Source organism: Engraulis encrasicolus, chromosome 1 (genome assembly GCF_034702125.1).
Source record: "Engraulis encrasicolus isolate BLACKSEA-1 chromosome 1, IST_EnEncr_1.0, whole genome shotgun sequence".
Lineage (NCBI taxonomy): Eukaryota > Metazoa > Chordata > Actinopteri > Clupeiformes > Engraulidae > Engraulis > Engraulis encrasicolus.
In genome coordinates, this window is record NC_085857.1 from 26,699,530 (window position 1) to 26,721,263 (window position 21,734).

General features: G+C 42.2%; 2 protein-coding genes across 4 annotated transcripts in view; both read right to left on the reverse strand.

Annotated features, from left to right (window-relative positions):
* The window catches only part of atf7ip (activating transcription factor 7 interacting protein), a 52,122-nt gene extending 43,930 nt beyond the window's left edge, over positions 1 to 8,192 (reverse strand). For 2 of the 3 annotated variants that reach the window (XM_063199347.1, XM_063199329.1), the window contains exon 1: positions 8,019 to 8,191. The gene's annotated coding sequence lies outside the window, so the exon portion shown is untranslated. Of the gene's footprint in view, positions 1 to 8,018 lie in introns of all 3 variants that reach the window. The other variant, XM_063199357.1, reaches the window with a different exon arrangement.
* A 6,512-nt stretch (positions 8,193 to 14,704) lies between these two features.
* Positions 14,705 to 21,734, reverse strand: part of septin3 (septin 3) — a 31,945-nt gene continuing 24,915 nt past the window's right edge. Inside the window, exons 8-9 of the mRNA XM_063199369.1 lie at positions 16,064 to 16,115; positions 14,705 to 15,204 (exon numbers count right to left, since the gene is read on the reverse strand). Of these exons, the coding sequence (XP_063055439.1) occupies positions 15,072 to 15,204; positions 16,064 to 16,115 (185 nt within the window). The 3' untranslated portion in view covers positions 14,705 to 15,071. The remainder of the gene's footprint in view (positions 15,205 to 16,063; positions 16,116 to 21,734) is intronic.

Genomic DNA, 21,734 nt, shown 5'->3' on the forward strand with positions numbered 1-21,734 from the left:
TCTTAGTAATGTATGACTATGTTGTATAATCTTCCCACAATCATAGTTAGTATGAGTATGTTTGTTTTTGTTATTGTTATGGGTCATTAATATTTTAGTACATTTTTTACTTGATCAATCCCCACATTGTAAATCTATTGCCCAATTGACATGACAATTTGCAACAGTTTTGCTGTTTTACAATTACACGGTAGGCTAGGTTATATGAACATTGGCGCTTAGGGCAGAGAGAAAGAGAAAAAAAAGCTTCCCGCCACGATCATTGGCCTTAAGACTTGGACAGCAGTCATGTGTCTGTAGGAGGGGGGAAGTCGAGAGCAGCTTCACGCCTGCCTCTGTGTGTGTGTGTGTGTGGATAGGACAGTGGGGGAGGGGTGGTAATGTTAGAGTGTGCTGGGAATGTCAGTGCGCTTTGGTATTAGGACTGTACCACGTCCACACTCAGCACACCAGCTATGCTAGTCCGGAACACCCGGCGCCTGTTTTTGATTCTTCTGTTAGAATGCTGATTCCTCCCCCCCCCCTTTCAGGTTACATTCACATAATATGGAATAGCATCACAAACCGCTAACTGCTCTTCTTTCATCTAACCGCGCTAAGTTTCCATCTGCTGTACATATCACAGTTTCATTTGGTAATGTTTTTATTTTTTTTATTTTTTTAATATAGTAACAACTTGCCGATGAAAACAGAAAAATAGCTACAGCACTTTGCACCCGTTGCAGCCCAACTACAACCAACAGTTCACAGGAGCTCCTCCCATCTCCCTCTCCCTCCCCTCCCCCACCAGCAGCGACAAGCACACAGCACAGCAGACCAAACCAAAACAGAGTGGAAAATTACTGGCATGCCCTGACAGTGGCGCTGTTGCAACACTAGGGGGTGCTGTACTGTATAATCATAATATAGACAGGACACAAATAAGACAGTTTGGCACAACTTTAAAATGTACTTGAAAAATAATAATACGTTTTCGTGCATTCAATTGATGATTGGCATTTCTGGGCCGCGCTACCAGAGTTTCAAGAATGTATCCGTTGCTCTGATGGTCAAAGTGGATACTGAGGGTACCATCTATGAAGCTAACCCAAGGTTATAGCAACGGTGACACAGAATCAAAGTCAAAGAAACATGATCTGATTCAGGGGCACATTTTGACCAACAGACACTGAAGGTTTAAGAGACAGAGACAATGATCCATATCCTAATGCTCTGGACAAATTCCTTGTAGGCCCTCTTCTGACATCAAAAAGAGTCCTCATTTTGGCCTTCTGACAACCATGCCAAACCCTTTTGTGGAACAAATAACTGACCACCTTCTGTATTTCCTTTAGTACTTGGGTGGGTAACCTAAGCTTATGTCTCAGGGCCCTTGAGGCCATCTTACCCGGCCCCTGACAATTTTAATGATGTGCCGTTTCACATGAAATATGACATGTATTGTAAAGAAATGTTAGAAATTACATTTTCAACACCATTAAGTTATATTTTCGGGGGACCTACTGAACGGCAGGGTCTGATGTAAAGGTAGACAAAAAGGATTCTGAGTGTGCGGACTTCTCACTCTGTTGTAAAGGTAGCTACCTTCAATATATGCCTAAAGTACAGGCGAATATCCTGGTTTGTGTTCATAGTACGGCCTTTGGGGGCTTTAGCAAATTTGAAGTGGCCCCTAAATTTGAAGTAGCCCCTTGAATGAAAACGTTTCCCATCCCTGCTTTAGAAGGCCTAACTTAGCTGGCTGTCTTTCCTGTAGGAGGCCTAGCTGGCTGTTAGAGGGAACTGCACTAACGCCCCTCCCCCGTCCTGCTTTTCTCATAATGACCCAGAAACACAACATGGCCGACGGGAGGTTGCTGTTGGGATTGTTGTTTTGTTTTCGGGTTTTTTGTGTGTTTGTTTCAGATGCCAGTCCTTCCAGCCATTCTACAGATGCCGTAGAACTGTGTTAAAATCCAGCACAAGTGACATCATAGTGAGTATTATAATCACTCGTGATGGCACCCCTCAAAGAAATATTTACATTTATATATAGTAAATTATATAAATATAACGGCTACCAGTCATCCTCACAAATAATACGGGACATAGCTTACTATGTTCCAAGGGTGAGACAACGGCCCACAAAAACCCTGCAGAGATTGTCACAGTTCAAGAACAACTTGTGGAACTTGTGCAATTATTTTGTTCACGTTTTGTCAACATCTTTTTGTAAGTGTGTAGCCAGCCCCTGGCCATGGCTTCAATGCTGCACAGAGTGACGGTGAACTTTCACCATAACTTTTAAAAACGACCTGCAATGACCTTGTTCAAAGTCTGCACTGCGCAGCGAGGTACTTGGGAGCTTGTACTTTTGACCACACGTGAGCAGTCACTTCTTAATACTGTTTTTGTGCTAGTATTCCCAATCTATTTCAAGACGCCGAAAATATAATGTCATGCTCTGACCTTCACAGACAATGTGACCTTTAAAGGATGCAACTATTCCCATGCTGAGGAGAGTAAGTTACTACAAGGTCAATGGGAGACTGACAGGCTTTTGTTTCCAATGTTCCCACTTTGTTTGCCCAGCTTGCACTGATCCAAATGGGTGGTCATTTGTTTGCTTGTTTGATTGGTTGGTGTATTAAGGAACTATAGCGATTTCATGGTAAAAAATAATAATAAATAAATAAATAAAAAAAAGAAGAGGGAAAAAAGTACAATTGCTCAATAACTTCTTAATTAAAATGGTAATCAGAGAAGAATAAATTAACATCAACTGTTCGTCAGTTTATCAGTGTTAAGAAACAAATTTCAAAAGATCCAACCCAAGATCTTATCCAAGAGATTTGTATTAGGTAGACATCATGTGTGGTTAAATATGTATGTGATATTTGTATGATGTATTAGCTTGATTGGGGCCTTCATTCCTCCAGGATAAATAAAGCATATCTACTCTATTACTACGGACTTCTCCAGGCATCCCCCCCCCCCCCAAAAAAAAAATCACAAATAAAGTAATTTTCCAGGGCCTTAGCATAAAAAAGGTGTGCAACCTTTATGCAACACAGGCCATATTCCTGAGATCTAGCACACCATACGGTGGCTCAGCATGTCAGCATCTGTCTGCATTAATATTTTATAGCACTGAAACTCTACGGCCTCCAGCAAATGTAATGTAAACTTTTATTCCTTATTTTACACTGTATGGCATCTTAATTTTACTTTATGAAGAGGGTGCCCAAACTGCCATACTCTGAAGGCAAAGATCTGACAGGCAAAATGCCACCATGTGTTTGTATCTGTCATATCAAGCAGGGATCACATCTTTATTATGTAGCACTGCAGAATCAACCATAAATCTCTAGATTATGTTACTCTTCAAAATGCATCCTAATTGTAAGAACTTATATTAAGTTTCAGCGCAATGCACCTGTGGTGCATAGCCTTATTGTAATCCTCTTCACACAGAAATTGGATAAATGTTTATTAAAAAGGGGGGGGAAAGAATGAGAAAAGAGAAGGAATTCATCTTGACAGAACATGTACCATCCCAAATTGCCAATTGCCAATATTTAACTTAAGCTTAAGTCATGTTGGCTGGCCCCTGCTACCAACAGATGCAACATACCAGAGGACGTCAGCCTAAGTAATAGCACATGTGTGCTAAAAAGCCTATGATTAAAATGGCTCCGTTGAACCAGCAGCATTAGCAAAAACTGTTAAGAAATGCTGTCATGCAGTAGCTTTATGAATGCTATCCTGTGCCAGATTGAGCTTGGTGGATACACAAGAAAACAGGCAATTAGGCTAGCACAGACTAAAACTAGAAAACCTGTTGCCGTACAGTCATGAAACTAATGAGCATACAAGAGGCATGTGACTAGCTTACAGCATAACCCAATGACAAGTGTTTATTTACAGAGAGAAAAATAACAGTCACTGGTCTTTCACAGGAGCAAAAACATGACATCTGATATACCCAGGACTCTAAACTTTTTCACCACCAGACAAAGTGGCTAGTAGACGTCTATGTTAATCTTACAGGCCAAATGCACACTCACCTAGGTCAGTGTGGCTAGTAAGTTCTTTTCTACAAGCCAAACTGAATTTTCACCAGCATTTATCTAGTTGGCCGGTGTTAATTTAGAGCCCTGGCTATACCAGCTAAACTATATGGTAGGGCACTGCCTAAAGCGTTCATCTCCTATGCATTGCTAAATAATCAGAGAGCCAACCTAAATTAATTAAGTTATTGTCTGTTATTTAAGTATTTATACAGTACAACTATTTCCATTATGCAGCAAAACGTATATGGTAATGCTCTTTGCATCAATCAACCCCAACCACCTTCCTGTTATGTTAATCTATGCTTAGCCAATCAGGAAGCTGCTATGCTGCAACCAGTCTGAACCGGTTCTAACCTGTTTGAGGCAGAGACAGGAAGGAGGGGTGAAAATAGCTGCTCGCTCAGTTTCTCCTATTGACTGGTAGCTAGAGATGGAGAATGGCAAATGTGTCATTTGTCATTTCTGTGGACTTTCCAATGTTTTTCAATGTGCTTTTTTCCCCACATGAGGTTCTAGATTTCTGCTGAGCCTTTCCGGAAGTCTTTTTTTTTTTTCATTGTTTCGCGGTTTGTCAGTTTGTTCGCGAAAAAAAATATTGCACTCTACAAATATGCGCTCAGATCATATCATAGGGTAGCGAAACTGTGCCAAAAATATAACCAGACACACACTCATTCGATACCCTCACCTTCCCCATACAGCCTCTTTGCACAGACGCAGAGCACAGCTGTAGGTGTTAATATTCTCAATCTATGCAAACTAAATAGACTTGACTGGTCACTCACACCCTCACTCAACATCCATATCATTAACACTACTAGTTGGGACAGAACTAGCCTAGCCAACCTTCCCCTGCACTTGCAACCTTCCCCCGCACTGTGGTGCGTGCAGCCTCCCCTCCTCCCCCTCGCAAAATAATGGCCTCCAGTTTAGTGGTTGCTTGTGCGTTTCACTACCACCAACACCACCAGAGATCCATATTCCATCTGAGGTTTCCTGACCTAGAACATCCTCTGCCTGCACAGGAGGAGGACTGCCTGCCTCAGTGGGTGCAGTTAGCACACGGTCTGCCTGCATTCTCAGGAGGCAGGGTACTAGCCTAGCCTAGCCTCCACTACCGGGTTTCAGTTAGCTCAGAGGCACAGATGCAACTGCCTAAATGTGCAATACTATAGTAAAGTGAAGTCAGCTTTATATTGTCAGCTTCAGAGTGTAACTGGTCGTGTCTTGCACTTGCAATGTCTGTCCTGTTACTGTCAGTCCTGCGTATAGAGGTCTTTGCATGTGATGGAGAGAGACGCAATTTCAATTTGTTTTTATTCCTAGTAGGCTAATTGCCTAAATCATACTATGCACAGAGAGAGAGTGTGTGTTCTGTGAACTGTGTCAAACATGTTTCCTTCCTTTGGCATTGTCAGAAAGTGTGTCTCCAGAAGGTTTCCGAGTGAGAACATGGGGTCTTGTGCGTGAGTTTGTGAACGTTAACACTGAAGTAAAATTGACACAGACTGACTCCACCACAGAATCTGCCCATAGTGTGTTCAGAGTGCTTTCTCAAATCCAATTGGTGGTGTATATCATTCATTAATATTCCCTATCTGACCAGCCATCTTCCATAATACACAATTTTAGTATTAACTGAAACGTTGACAACGGACAGGCTTTAGGGCTTTTTTTTACATTGCACGTTGCAGGCATTTTGCAGAACGCTTCTCTATTCAATTACTCTAATATACTTTTGAATTTTTTACCGATTATTTCAATGAATGCCTTATTACTCATACGGGTGAGTTTTTTTTTTTTTTTAAGTGTTGCATTTTTGTCTTGGTAGGAGCACTGTTGTGCTTGCCTGACAAGTAAAACCAATGAAGTTGTAAGTTAGGCCTACCTTTCAGGCATCTTATTTTGTTTTCTGTCTCAATGTTAGCTTTTGAATGGCTTGCATTTCAAGTCCTGCAATGTTTTTTTCTACTGAAGTTGTGGACTCATGGCATAGTATCGCACATGTGTAAACTTAACTCAGATAAGTTAACACGAGGAGTTGGTGACTGTGTTAGACCGAAGGCCTTATCAATGCGGCACTGAGAGATGAGTCGGAAAGTTTAGGCTATCAGTGGTGATGATGCTGATGATTGGGGGGGTGGGGGACACAGAGACAATAATTTAAGAATGAATGACTTGATAGCAGCTATGCGTGTTACGTTAAAAACCCTGCATGCACTATTTGCTGATGGAGTGTTAAAATGAAATATTATTGTTTGCAAATCCATGTGTGAGTTTTTCTTCTATATCCCCCCGATCCCTTTGCATCGAATCTCGATGCAATCTTGTTAACGCTTGAGGTGTGGGAAAACACCTCTCTTTCAGGCGCAGCTAGCAGGCAGAATAAGACACTTTTGTCAAAGTAAAACAAGAGAAAGTGAAGCAGAGTAGGTCTGTACTGAAGGATTTAATAGTCAGCACTGATACAAACTGCACATACATACGGCCATAAACACACAGGCACACGCTTGCACAAACTTTCTCAAGCTAACCAAATATACTACCTACTCAACGACGTTAGTACAGCATGTTGTTCGTGCAACAACTTTCATGCCCCACCCCCATCCGACCACATGGTGGCCTACTGAGGAAGTGCAGTCGCAGGAGCGGAAAAGTACTGGCAGCTGCAGACTGTACCATACAGATAAAGCTGAGGGAGTGATGAAAAATATCTACAGAGGTGATAAAAAAAATACACTATATCGCATGTTCTTGGGGATGTGTGCTACATTAACAACCCTGTGTTCTTTTTTTGTATGTGTTCTTTGCTAGTAATAAGCGTTACGTGTGCAAGAGACAACAATTAAATAATTGCCTATATATGGACAGATGTGACATGGTAGCTTATGTAAGGTTTTGCTAATGGTAGCAATGTAAATAACAGGACAGTTACACAAAACATTTTTACATGCATGCCTTTTTCAACTCAGGCAACAACACAGATTAGCGGGTTTCCATCAGTGTTGCCAGATTGGGCTGTTTCCTGCCCAATTGGGCTGCTTAGAATGGCCGTGTGCGGGTCAAAATGGCATTTAGCAGAGAAACCCGCCCAATTTTTGCCATAGAAATCAATAGAATTGGGCGGGATTTTGTGCTTCTAGGCGGGTTTTGAGCATTTTTTGAGCTGGAAATCATCAGCCTCATCTGGCAACCCTGGTTTCCATCAGCATTGACACCTGCTAGTCACTTTAACACTAGCCCCAGCAAGACTAATCTGCATTGAAACAAACTATTTAAAAAAATAAAATAAAAAAAATAAAATGGGCTCAATAATTCTAAAACTATATTTAATGAAAAAAAACCACACAGCTGTGTCGCCATGACAATGTGTAACAAGTACAATTTTCATATTATAAGGTTTTAAGCTATGACTTAACAATAGGCCTACATTGATTTATTACATTCTGTGAATCAGTGTTAAAATAAATATTTGATATTAACTTACTTTATTTTTTATCAGCCAGCACTTAAGATGTGCAACCATATCAATTTGCACCATGTTCTTTACTCGCTAGCTCCCAAACTAGCTAATATATCCCAACTGACTAGCAAACCAGCAAGATGTCACATAGGTTGCAGTCAGTAACGGAACAGTCATCTACATAACATAAACCCCCAAACAGTTGTCAGTCGTGAGAAAGCCATTACTAAATCATATGCTCAGTCAATTATACACTATTCACAATCACAGCAGTCATGGCGAAAGACCAGGGCAAATGTAGTGACGTTACGCCGTAACACTTCAACTAGACGGGTGTTACTTGGGAGATCAACTCAGCGAGATCAGTCTACTGCTGGAAACACACAGTGCACGCGGACGGAGCCGCTATGTTTACTCTGATAGCACATTCTGTAACAGAATCGTTACAGTCAGTGCAGACAGCGAACTAGTCACTTCGCAAAACAAACTGTGATGAGACTTACCGAAGACTTTGGTGATGATGGTACTTGACGTTGGTTTGTTTTCACGAGTGTCCCGCGTTCCCTTCTTTTGCCACAAGAGAAGAACCTCAAAGCCGGGAAAACTGTTGGAGGTTGGGCTTCGTTCTCATGCACACAAGTAGCGCGTGTGAGACAAGCGAGAATAAGCACCGCCCACCTGCCTTCTTCGAGTTCTTTTTTTCTGTAAGAATTTCTTACGATAAAGCTCGCGACAGCGTGTGCAATAGCCTACTGATGAAGTTACCTGAGAGTCTTTGTCAAATTAGCCTACATTACACCTGGTTCCATGCATATCCAGGCGCTGTAGTATAACATGAAGTTCACTAGGGCCAGGGTGCTGTCAAATTCTGCCATAGTTTATTTGTAAATGTCTCATAGGCTATATGTGACAAAGGCTAGTTCAGAAAATGTCATGACTTATTCGTTGATTTGACGGTCTGTGAGAGAGATTGCTCTGATGTAGGCTGTGACAATGGCACAAAACAGCAAGTGGTTTCCCTGCTAATTGATTGCGGATTGTGAGTTGTGCACATTTCCCATTCTGTCTTCATGGGTGTTCTGTTCATCACACATTTCTTTGCAATGTGGAATGCACGGTGATATTGTCACCGATTCACAATTCCACCTGATTTTTACAGTCACACTGTCCAAGAATGATATTTTCCTGCATCCCTTCCCCCACGCGACTAGACCCGGTTCTCCCATCTCGGAGGGGGAGAGGGGGGGGGTCATTTGCGAGATGAAATCGTAACGCATAAAATCGCGCTGTACGCGATGTATTGACCGTCTTTGATACTAACTCAGATATGGTGGTAATAATTCACTTCATATCTTGTTGAGGAAGGTCACGTATGCCTACATTTCTTTATTGAAAACCACCAACGCAAATAAGCAACTCAACTGCATGTGGAACACTCACACACAAAGGCGGGAGAGACAGTCAGCTGAGCCGATGGGGGAGGGGTAGTCTTAAACCCGGTTGGGTAGGAGGAGTTCTAGCAAGAGGCTTTCGTACCAAGGGTGTATGCTGTTCAGACCCAGTAGCATACTAAAAAAAACAAGCATCTCAAACATGGAAAGGGCATTATTAGGCTATCTACTTCAGTCCCTGAATCATAATTTAGCAGTCATTACTGCATTCAGAGCATATTTAATGGCTATATTCACTGATTATTTTATGTATTAGTTTATTTTTTCTCAAGTACAGATATGTGTGTTTTATGTGTTTTCAAAAGTAAAGAAGAAATCCCCCACACCGCTCGTGTCTGTCATACTCATACTTCACCTACCTTGAATTACCGCATGCAGTTGTTTCTGACATGGATAGATGAAGGGGGAAACACATCTACATGGGCCATTCTATTTGTATGTCAACATCACTGACTCTTTCATTGCTTATTTTTTTTAGTAATAACAAAGTGTTTGCTTCTAAACTTCAATTGAATCCACCATTTTGTTTTTCTGCTTCTGTCCTTCCTCCTCAGCTACTAAAATGTCTACCCTGTTGTAATTCCACACATGACCTATAGAGGGCGGTCCGACGCTAATGCAATTTTGTATCATTGTTTCATAAACATTTTCTTCCTAATCTACCATCCAAACAATTTTGGCTAGTTTTTTGTATCTTTGGTAAGTAAGAGGCATGTGCAGGCTACTGTGCCCTTCATATCTACATGTGGGTCTGTGGCTATCCAAGGCTTTGGAGTGGAGGACAAGCCTAGTAGGCTAAGTAGGTTAGCAGATTGTGATGTTTTTCCAGAAGATCATTTGACCTAATTATGACAGTATGTACAGTGTTGGGCAAGTTACTTTGAAAAAGTAACTAGTTACTAGTTACTTCTCCAAAAAAGTAACTGAGTTACTTCCTGGGTTACTCTGGTATCAAAGTAACTAGTTACCAGTAAAAGTAACTATTGCGTTACTCGCCCCCCGACCATGTTTCATAAACCACATAGAGAAGGACGGTAAAGACAGGTGACGTTACAAACAACAATTTATTGCAACATAANAAACCAAAGCATAAGACATTTTAATAGGCCTAGGCTTATTTAAATTTAACTGAAAATGTGCATGTTAAATCCAACTTTAAATTACTACTAAATGTAGTATTTACATTCTAATTATTACTAAATGCTACCCTTTCAAATAAGACTACGATTACGTCATTTTGTAGTTCACAGAGTCGTGAAGCAGTAAAAGACGCGACCTGTGACGCGACCACAAAATGCGGAAGTAGCCACTTTGCGTCTTTGTCTCGAAGCGTGCGAGTTGAGTTTGTGTTGTTATCAGCGAATTATCAGCGAGCTATTTCATCGTGGTTAGTGAGAAGTTGAATCATGATGAAGTTCTGAGCATGTTATTTACCTATTCTGACTCTAAAGGACCATTTTTATCTCACGAGGAGGATAATGATCGGACGAGCACTCTTTGTTTACCGCGGCGAAACTTCCGAAGGCAGTGATGCCGACATGCGAAGCAAGGATGTTCTCTAAGCACACACACACATTTAAACTCACTCGGTGACTTTATCCTATCTCAAGTGAGTCGGTGGTAGTGGCGAATGCAGTCGTAGTGTCCATACAGGTATTGGTGGAGGAATTAGGGGTGAGAGAAGTGAGTCTGGTACGTTAGCTTGCGCTCCCTCCATTCAGCCCCCGGTGATGCGGGTAGCCACCTATCCGGACGCAAACGCCATAATCCTGGGATCAGACAAACACTGTTCACCAAGCAGCACACTCACACTGTCCCTCTTTCTGACTTCTACTGGGTGAATGGCAGCGGCGAACGTGGCCATATGACCATATGGANAGGTTTTGGTAATAGAACGCACGGTGACGACGCATGGGCTACCCTAAAACAGTAACGTGCAGTAACGGAGTGTATGAAATTGTAACGGCGTTATACTGACAGTAAGAACAATTAGTTAGATTACCCGTTACTGAAAAATGTAACGGCGTTAGTAACGCCGTTTATTTAAACGCCGTTATTCCCAACACTGNGTATGTTTGTCCATCCAGCCCTTACACTGTCTTCTGTTTATTGATTCGCCATAGATGTACTGCAATTTAGCATGACAGTGCTGCACCAGGCGCCTGGGAGAGTCAGTCCTATCCCAAATAGACTAGTTTTGGAGATTAGCCAATTTGTATTGAAACAATAACTCGAAATAACACAGCGCCACTAACAACAAAAGAAAGACAACACTCTACAGCAAACCAACCTTCACCAACATACAGCCAATGTGACTGTATCTCACTCTGAGTGTGCAGCTGAACAACAATAAGCTCCTCCCCCTTTGTGTGGCCTGCCAAGACTGGAGCGTGTGTGTGAGTGAGCAGTAGGGGAGCGAGTGTGCGAGTGCAGACAGAGAGAGAGAGCAGGCAGGCACAGAGGCAGAGCAGCAAACTGTGAAAGAGAGGGAGAGAGAAGACATGCAGCGAGAGAAGGGCAAGAGGGAGGGGGGAATGGGTGAGAGTCAGTCAGCTCTGACTCCACTAGAACTACTCCACATGTGCCGCTGGTTGACACTCAATCTCTCTGACCTACCTCTTCTTGGTCACTAGGCGGTGGATGAGAAGAAAAAACACTTTCAAGAGAATATTAGCCTGTGTCTGATTGTAAACTTCACACTACGAATCCAAATAGCGCCATAATTGTGGACAATTATTTTGACACAACATCGTCACATTTTAATATTTATTCACCAGGTTATGCTCTTGACTGTCAACACACGTACACACACTAATCATCAATATTGATATACATTGCATTTTCTGGTCTTGTCAATTCAGAGTCTCAGTCCAGCTAAATCTTGGGAAAGCAAACTGCATTGACCACCAGCACGCTCGTGCTGATGTAAGTGAGCGAATGTAGATTGTTGAGTAGGCTACAGAGCATGTTCAAACTTGCTTTCACGCGCTCGTGAAATTTGTCCTCCTTAAACATTCTGCTGCTATGTACGCGATTTACTTTTCAAAAAATTCAAACAGAAACCTCAAATGACGTTTTGAAAGCCATTGTTCGATGCTGACGAAGTGACGATCGATGAAGCCTGCAACAACACAAGCTCGTCGTCCTCTACACCGACTCGCTTACTTCGAATCACACTGGTGGTGGCTTGTTGTGTGTTCTCTCAGTCTCTCGCCTCAGAAATGGATCCACGCGCCACCGCCTGGCCAAACCCTCAGAATGAAAAACGTTCTTTCTGATGCAATGCCGCCACCTGCCGGCGACTGCACGCACATAGAGGTTTTCAAATGCACCTTGCATGCATCCTGTATGCAAACGCCACTGAACCAAAAGGATACCAAAAGTAATAGTTCAGTAGAGTACAGAGAGACTGTATCATGGCACATATCAACCATAAAGCACACGCTATACATTATTTAGCCAAAGCCAGATCATACACACACACACAGAGTGGTTCATCACATGTGCCATAGCTGATTGGTACTTAGTAGCATACGCTGTCTGATCTGCTATTAATTGGGTCACCTCACTTAATATACTATATGCTGATGACCATCTTTTAAATTCTTGCATATGTCTATTAACTGCTGTCTAAATTTCCACAAATGTTGTTTACATTGTATGAAAATGTGTTAGTCTTGTCAAAACCATCAGCACCGATACCATTTTTTGGGCCCGATACCGATACCTGGCTGTGCAGTATCGGCCGATACCGATACCACCCTATTTGAAATGTATATGAAGGGCTGTAGTGCATAGTATTTGGATGTAAAATCATTGCATGGCTTTGTCAGGCTGCTGCCTACCTTTGTGGAACAGGAAAAAGACTAATACAAAGTGAATCCAGCAAACCTCTATGAAATAACTAATTTCAAGGCTGTTTAAGTGTCATACAAGCACCTGTAAATGGTATAGCCCTATTTGTTGGTACTCGCCGATACCGATACCACCATTTTAGTGCCGATCCACCGATACTGGTATCGGTATCGGTGCAACACTAATTTTTATAACAGACAGACACACACACACACACACAAAGCACCACATACTGCATCTTTAGGGGGGTGGGGGTGTTCTTTTTTTCCCCCTTGTATTGACTTTCAGTATCCAAAACTCTGTTGATTGTGTTTGTTTATTCAGTTTAAAAATAAGTTACAATAAATATTACATAATATCAAATAAATAATGGACACTGCAAAAAAGCACTTAAATGGAAAACACAACAGCATTAATGAGACGTGATATTAAAAAACAAACGAGAGGAATTTACAGTGAGAGACCAAAACAACCAGAGATATGTTCAGTGTATTAGCTTGTTTTGCAGCGGCACATCATCATCATCATCACCTGGACAAAAGGGTTCTAGAACCTCAGAATGCTTTCTGATAGGTCAGTGTGCTTGGTTCTAATGCGGATATTGATAAAGTAATGCATTTGAAATCACGACAAGTAGGAGTTTAGAAAGAGGAGCCTGCATGCACACACAATAGCACAGGCGATACTGAACAAAGTTTGGTTTCATGGCGTCCATTTAGTACTTCTTGGGTGGTTACTCTGCTGTTGTGGTTAACAGCAAGTCAAAACACACTCCATTGACAATGACAGTGGTCACACCTGGATCAATGGACCAACGCGAACATACACACAAGCACACGCACACCCACTGACGCATACACACACACACCCTCTCCCTCTCTCTCTCTCTCTCACACACACACACACACTTTGTACAAAACTAAACTGCACACATACAGAAACACAACTTCCAACACCACTTGTGGCTAAACATAAGTTCTGAGACTGGAGTAAAGAGTTCGTTTTTTAGCTTTCTGTTTTCCGTTTCCCTGCCTAAAGCCTGGCATTACGATAACTGAGTTGTATAATAAGAGGATAGTTATCAGACTGAGCGTACCAGTGCAACTTAGTAAAATATGATAATGGCAGGTAGTTTACCAGGCAGCCGTTTGCATTTGACCAGCAGCGCTATCTATATTAGTTTGAACGACGTTGACCTTGAACGGTAACCTTGGGGCTATTCTAAGAAAGTGGTTCAGTAGCAAACCTGGTTAGGTGGTCCTTGAGGTAGCCGTAAATCAGCTAATATATGTGCCCACAGTCCCCATTTTCTGATCCAAATGACGCCAGGAGGCCACCTATGTAGGGGGTTTACCACTCTCTCTAAGTTACCGTAGCCAGGTTTATCACTTCGCCATGTTCTTGGATAACACCCCTTGTGTGCTGGAGAGTTCATCATGGCACTGAGTGGGTTGTAAACTTTGAACTGGACAAGGCAGTACAGTCCTCCATCCACTAGGTGGCACTAAATGAGAAAGTGTGCTATTGATCAGAGGAGAGGAGAGAGGGGGGGGGGGAAGTCCTACACTTTAATGGCAAAATGGAGAACGATAATACTTATGTTGTAACAAATTAATTAAAACTTAGGTTGGAGTTGAAATTCGGTAATTAAATAATCATAATAATAAAACATAGTTGTATAATTCCTGCCCCTCGTTCCTTCTCTTTTGTTTGTATAAGTGTCAGGGGCAGAACAAATTGCTATTTTAAGGAAGAGTACGAGAGTTGAGAAAGGGCAATATTAGTGCATGGACATAAAAGCACTCTCGTTTTCACACACACACACACACACACACACACACACACACACACACACAACTAAACAAGGAATCTTTGACTCAACGGGTAAAAATCCAAACATGACAAAGAGCTCCCTTCAAACATGCAGTGATCACATGGCACGATACTAGAATGATTAGCTAGCCAAAAATAAAAACCCAAATCCCCATCACTCTATCTCTATTTCTCAATCTCATTCCCCTGAGCCTCCATCCATTCTCCACTTTCTCTCTCTCTCTCTCTTTCTCTGTCAATCAACAACATTTATGTCAACATTTATTTTACAATGTATTCAGCCATTTATTTCTCACTCTCTTTGTTATTTCTCCTGAGCCTTCATCTATTCTCCCTCTCCTCTCTCTCTGTATCTCGCTGAGAAGCCATTGGTGCATTATGTATGTTGGGACGGGGGTGGTGGGTGGTGGTCTTCTTCTATAGGTTGCTCTCTTGCGTGGCGGGGGCGGAGGAGACGGGGTGAAGGCCCCCGTTGTCGTTGAGGCGCTTGGCGCGGAACGTCTCGTAGTGAATGTTGTGGGTCACCTCCTTCAAGTCCTGCAGGTGGGACCTGGTGATTGCAGACGGAAACAGAAAAGAAAAGGTAAATGGACTGCATTTTAGAGGAGCACCGGAAATTTGGCCACCGAAAATATTCAGCCGAAAATGCAAAAAAAGACACTTTCGGCTTTTGTCCGAAAGCCAATTGAGTGGCCGAATCGGAGGCCGAACAGAAAACGAATTGAAAATGGACATTAATTGAGCTAATTTCAGTTCTACTTCAACATAAACACACATTTATTATCTTTGAAAAACATATATAGTAAGCCACAGATTTAAGCAATATTTAAAACTTTTTTTTTTGTGATCAACTTTTTATTGCTTTTATGGGGGGAGGGTAGGGGTTAGACAGTTACATTCATAAACAATATTTAAAACTTTTGATAACTTTTAACTGAACTGTAAGTTTCGGTTTTGGTATTCGGCCAAGTGATTAATTATTCGATTTCGGCCACAAATTTTCATTTCAGTGTATCTACTGCATTTACATAGCACTTGTCCACTCCCTCGATCACTCAAAGCACTTTTTACACGTATGCTTCATATTCACCCATTCACACACTGGTGGCCGTGGCTTCCAATCCACTAAGGGTACCACCCTGTCACCAGGAGCAATTTGGGGTATCTTGCTCAGGGACACTTCAATGCCCACAGAGTGCCCTTATTTTTAAATTGAATATAACTGCTCTCTTAGCTGCCAATGAATGACATTTTACGCGACAGCTTTTTTGTTATTGTGTTTTTTGCACACTGCTTTATGTTTGATGGTGCTGTACAGTAATTAACAGATTTGGCAGACGTCCCAAAGATTCAATTATTCAAGGCCCCAAAGGCCAGTTTGTTTCTGTATTCATATTCGTGTGTCTCACCTGATGATGAAGTCTCGGAGGAGGGAGAACTCGCAGTGGGTCAGGTTCTCAACTGGGGTGGGGCAGAGAAAGAAAAATCAAGTTAGCTGTGGAACACAGATTTAATGTTACCTGTGAAAGTCACTGTAAGTCGTAGCCCCTTAAAGGATTTATCCGGAGTTGGAACAAATTTGCCCGTTTTTTGCATGTTTGGGATGAAATACAGTCACTCTAGAGCAAAATCAAGGCAAAAGGATGCGTTTTGAGAAAGTTTGATAATATCACGTTAGCCTCGTTAGCCATATCAGTTATGCAATATGAAAGATGCGGGCATCGTTTTTCGGCGGTTACACACATTTCAAAAACACAACATTTTAAAGTCTTGCACAGCTCAAAACAACGTCACACTTACCTCGTAATATGTTGAGGGTATCCACACATAAACCGAAGTGTCCAAAGTCCTTCATGTATTCTTGAAAGGTCTGCAGAATGTGTTTTGTGAAGCTACTACCTTGAGAATATCTAAATTACGGACAAGACAACTATTTGACACTAAAGCCCACCAAGTAGATTGCCGAGTGCGTCGCACCATCAGCTATGATTATTTCCATAGCGAGTAACCACAGCTGATGGTGCGACGCACTCGGCAATCTACTTGGTGGGCTTTAGTGTCAAATAGTTGTCTTGACCGTAATTTAGATATTCTCAAGGTAGTAGCTTCACAAAACACATTCTGCAGACCTTTCAAGAATACATGAAGGACTTTGGACACTTCGGTTTATGTGTGGATACCCTCAACATATTACGAGGTAAGTGTGACGTTGTTTTGAGCTGTGCAAGACTTTAAAATGTTGTGTTTTTGAAATGTGTGTAACCGCCGAAAAACGATGCCCGCATCTTTCATATTGCATAGCTGATATGGCTAACGAGGCTAACGTGATATTATCAAACTTTCTCAAAACGCATCCTTTTGCCTTGATTTTGCTCTAGAGTGACTGTATTTCATCCCAAACATGCAAAAAACAGGCAAATTTGTTCCAACTCCGGATAAATCCTTTAATGCAAGCCATATCTCCTGTGGCACGCTGTAATAGTCATTGAAATAATAATAATAATAATAATTGTATTTGTATAGCACTGTATCATACAAGGCATGTAACTCAAAGTGCTTAACAAAGGAAAAAACATCATTTTTAGAGATGGATTTAAAAGGAGAAGTATAGAGGAGAGGCAGAAATAGCAGGGAGGTAGAGGAAGAAGAGATAGATAGAGATTGTAGAGTCATAAGGTCAACGAAGGTTAGGACCAGGATTCTTAGATGCGTAAGGTCCATAGTGGCTGGAGTGGTGAAAGTTAACTACTATAGTACTACACTACTATGACAGTGCACCGGGCCTTTAGTAATACATCACGACTTGGTCATTGCCATTCTGGTAACAGCTCATTTATAATGCCGTTTCTAAAGGGGTTAATGTGCTCAGATACGGCTCCCTATTAAGGACTCACTTGGAAAAGAGACAAAAGCCTAGACTACCCTAGTAAAATAACGGAGAAAGGTATACTTCTTCTATAGAAATAAAATAAAATAACTCTGTGGTCACCAGAGTATCCAATGACCAAGTCGTAATGTTTCCTAAAGACTGTCACTGTATCTCAAAGTCAAGGATCCTGGCCTTGCTAGGACGTGAAACGCCAGTGATTGGATACTCCGCGGAGTTCACCAAAGAGTGTCCAATCACTGGGTGTTTCACGTCCTAGCAAGGCCAGAATCCTTGACTTTGAGATACAGAGTGTTGGGTCGAAGTGGTGTTGTACTACTGTCGTGTTCAGTGTATTAGCTTGTAAGTATGAATAAACAATAAACCAATATGACAGAGGCATCAATGTAGACAAAATTATAACCACTGAGACAAAAAGAAAAACATTTAAATACTTTTTCAGTCTAACAGATGCAAAACTGAGCATGACACTTAGCTGGAATGGGTTTAGTATGTCAGTTTGTGCGCTCGTGTGTGTGTGTGTGTGTGTGTGTGTGTGTGAGAGAGAGAGAGAGAGAGAGAGAGAGAGAGAGAGAGAGAGAGAGAGAGAGAGAGAGAGAGAGAGAGAGAATGAGTCTGGTCATCATAAGAGAAGCGAAGGGGAAAGCTGTAGGTCTTAACTGAGAAATGGGAAAGATGAAAGATGCATCCGTAAGAACCATGCCATGGCCAGTCTTCTCTCTCTCTCTCTCTCTCTCTCTCTCTCTCTCTCTCTCTCTCTCTCTCTCTCTCTCTCTCTCTCTCTCTCTCTCTCTCTCTCTCTCTCTCTCTCTCTCACACACACACACACTCGTCATCAAGCCCCTGACTAAGCCTCTGGCCTGGTTGATGCATCAGTCTTGATGTCTCTGCACATTAAGAAGCCAAGCTCAAATACAATGGGTGCTCTTATTCTCTCTCTCTCTCTCTCTCTCTCTCTCTCTCTCTCTCTCTCTCTCTCTCTCTCTCTCTCTCTCTCTCTCTCTCTCTCTCTCTCACTCACACACAAACACATCTCATTCTGTCCCTTTCTGCCTCTTTTTGCCAAGTTGTACATGCAGTCTGTATACTTCACATTCTATCGCATTCTCAAACAGACGCAATATGGTAAGTTACCTATCATCCACTTCACATTACCAGGAGGCCATATAAAAAACAGTGCGTAGCATCTCCACAGAATAGAGCACCAACAAAGCAATATAAATAGACAAATGGAAGAGCTTGAATCTCAGCACAACCCTTGACTTACATATGGCTGGAGAGAGTTGCTATTTTTCTATTTTTTTTACCGCTTGAGACAGCCTACAGGTTGGATGCGTAGTGGTCAGTCAGTGATACGCACACACGCGCACACACACAAACCACAACATACACACAACACAGTCAGTTGCAGTGTCCCCAGGCGCATAACTCATTTATTTTCCCTATATGTAGCTGTGTCTTAGATATTGTTGTAAACATAGCTCAGTTCTCTGCCTGTGGCTAGTCAACACATGTCAGAATCCATTACCCTGACCATGTCTTTACATATCTTGTTATAGAGCCAATGCCTGAGTGACTCACGTCACTAGACAGTACAATGTACAATGAACGCCCATGTTGCATGAAGCCAGACATTATTAAATACACACTTTCGTGGCATAGTACACTGGGCGCAGAGGGGGAAAGGCGGATCAATAATAATCTCTGCACTGGCTGGTTAACCCATTTTAGCCTAAGGCACCTGCAAAAAACACCTGCTGAATGCCTAAGCCCTTTTTTTGAAAAGGTGCAGTCTGCCTATTAACACCTAAATATCTCAGCCTCCGAAGCACATAAAAACATGAAATAAGCTTCATTAAAAAGGTCAGACCCTTATTACAATGTGTTCATTCAGCTGTAACATATCCAATTTTTTTATTTAAAAAAAAACGCTGCACGTTGTTCCATGAGCATTTCAATCCTGGAAAAACGACATCAATCACATTCCATAACTTTTCCAGGTTTTCCATAACCGCACGAACCGTGACGGTATAGAGTGAAGGCTATCTACAAAGATTATTCATCAATGTCATTAGTCACAAACCCTACTACGGCTTTGTTGGAGCCGAAAATGGATTGACCGAGTTGGAAATGTTGTAATTGTAATTAAGAGTTAAGGATGTCAGTAACGGAGTAGTAATGTCATAATGTTGTAGCTATTTTTTTTATCTTCTGTAAACACTTATTAAGTCTTCCAGAGGCTTCGTGGAAGCCACGAAGTAGCCCTAACAGAGTTTACCAGGTAGTAATATAGTAGTAATATAGTAGTAAAGTAGTATCCAATTTGGAGACAATTTTGGTCCCCTAGGGGAAATTCTTTCTCTGCATTTATCCCATTTGCACTAGTGAATCACATTGAAGTACACACACTAGTCCGTAGCAGTGGGCTGCCAGCTGAGCGGCGCCCGGGGAGCAGTGTGGGGGTTAGGTGCCTTGCTCAAGGGCACTTCAGCCGTGGTCCGGTCGGGCATTGAACCAGGAACCCTTGGGTTGCCAACCCAGTGCTCTTACCACTGAGCCAAAGAAGCAACAGTTAAATAATACTAGAGATAATGTGTGAATCGTGATTGAAATGAAGCCATGGTCTATGGTCTTGCTATGTAGTGGCACATCGTGTCTCCAAACTTCGTTGTCCCACCTTTGCAGCTTGTCTAACAACCAGTATTTGAATCACTCGACTGAGACCAAGTTTTCTTTTAAGATGTTTAGTAAAATAACTCAAAAATACAGTTACATGAAATTAAAAGGCTCGGTACAGATCGGTCAAAAAACTGTGTTGCTTCCACCGTATCCAGCTGCAATCTGACCTACAAAGTGCATACGGGCATTAATATTATCACGCATTACGTAGTGGAAGCCAAAATTACATTTCACAATAAAAGTACACTTTTATCTATCTTTTTATACTAACTTATTTATGCATTCTAGAAAATATAATCATCATGAATTTCTTAAAATTAAATTAAGCATTTTTAAACATTTTTAATCTAAATTATTACTCTACATGAATTCCCCATTAACTGGCTCTTACATTACCCGGCCCCAATTGGTTAGGCTGGAAAACTAAGCAATTCTCAACTTAAAACCTTAGAGCCAAAATACTTAAATTAAAGAATGTCCACAATTATCAAATTGTCCTTCATTAATCCTCAGGCGTAGCTTCCTGAAGCAGGCATAGCTTGTTCACAGGACGCTCCAGCCTGCTGGTCTTGGTCTTCACTTTCACTCTTCTCACAGCTCCACCCGAGTCTGGCAGTGTCTCCACTACTTTCCCCATGACCCAGGAGTTGCGAGGGGAGGAACTGTCCACCAACAGCACCACATCGCCTGCCATGAAGTTTCTTCTAGGCTTCAGCCATTTCTGTCGCTCCTGAAGAAGTGGAAGATACTCGCGTGTCCAACGGGCCCAGAATAAGTCTGCGAGATATTGGACTTGCTTCCATCTTCTTCGGGTGTAGGTGTCATCTTTGCTGAAGACTCCTGGAGGCAGGATTGGTTGAGCCTTCAGAAGCAGCAAATGGTTCGGGGTTAAAGGCTCTATGTCATTGACATCATCTGAAACACTTGTGAGCGGCCTGCCATTCATTATGCTCTCAACTTCACACATTACTGTATGGAGACAGTCGTCGTTCACTGCCTGATCCTTCAGTAGGGAATTGAGGATTCTTCGCGCAGTGCGAATTTGCCTTTCCCAAACCCCACCCTGGTGGGAGGCAGCTGGGCTGTTGAATATCCACTTTATCCCCTTTGGTTGCAGTTCTCTCTGAATTCTTTCATTATCCAACTGTTGGATGGCTTCTTTTAGCTCTCGTTCAGCCGCCACAAAGTTTGTGCCATTGTCGGACCTCATGGTGGTAACTTGGCCTCTCCTGCATATGAAACGACGAATGGCGTTTATGCAGGAGTCCGTGTCGAGGCTGTCGGCAACTTCGATGTGTACGGCTCGGAGAGTGAGGCACGTGAACATTACCCCGTATCTCTTGACTGTACCCCGGCCCCGTTTAACCTCAAACGGGCCGAAGAAATCAACGCCGGTGTTCGTGAAAGGAGGTTGGTCTGGGAGGAGGCGATCTTCCGGCAAGCTTGCCATCTTTTGCTCACCAACCTTGCCAGTCCTCCGGCGGCACACCGTGCATTTACGGATGATCTTCCTG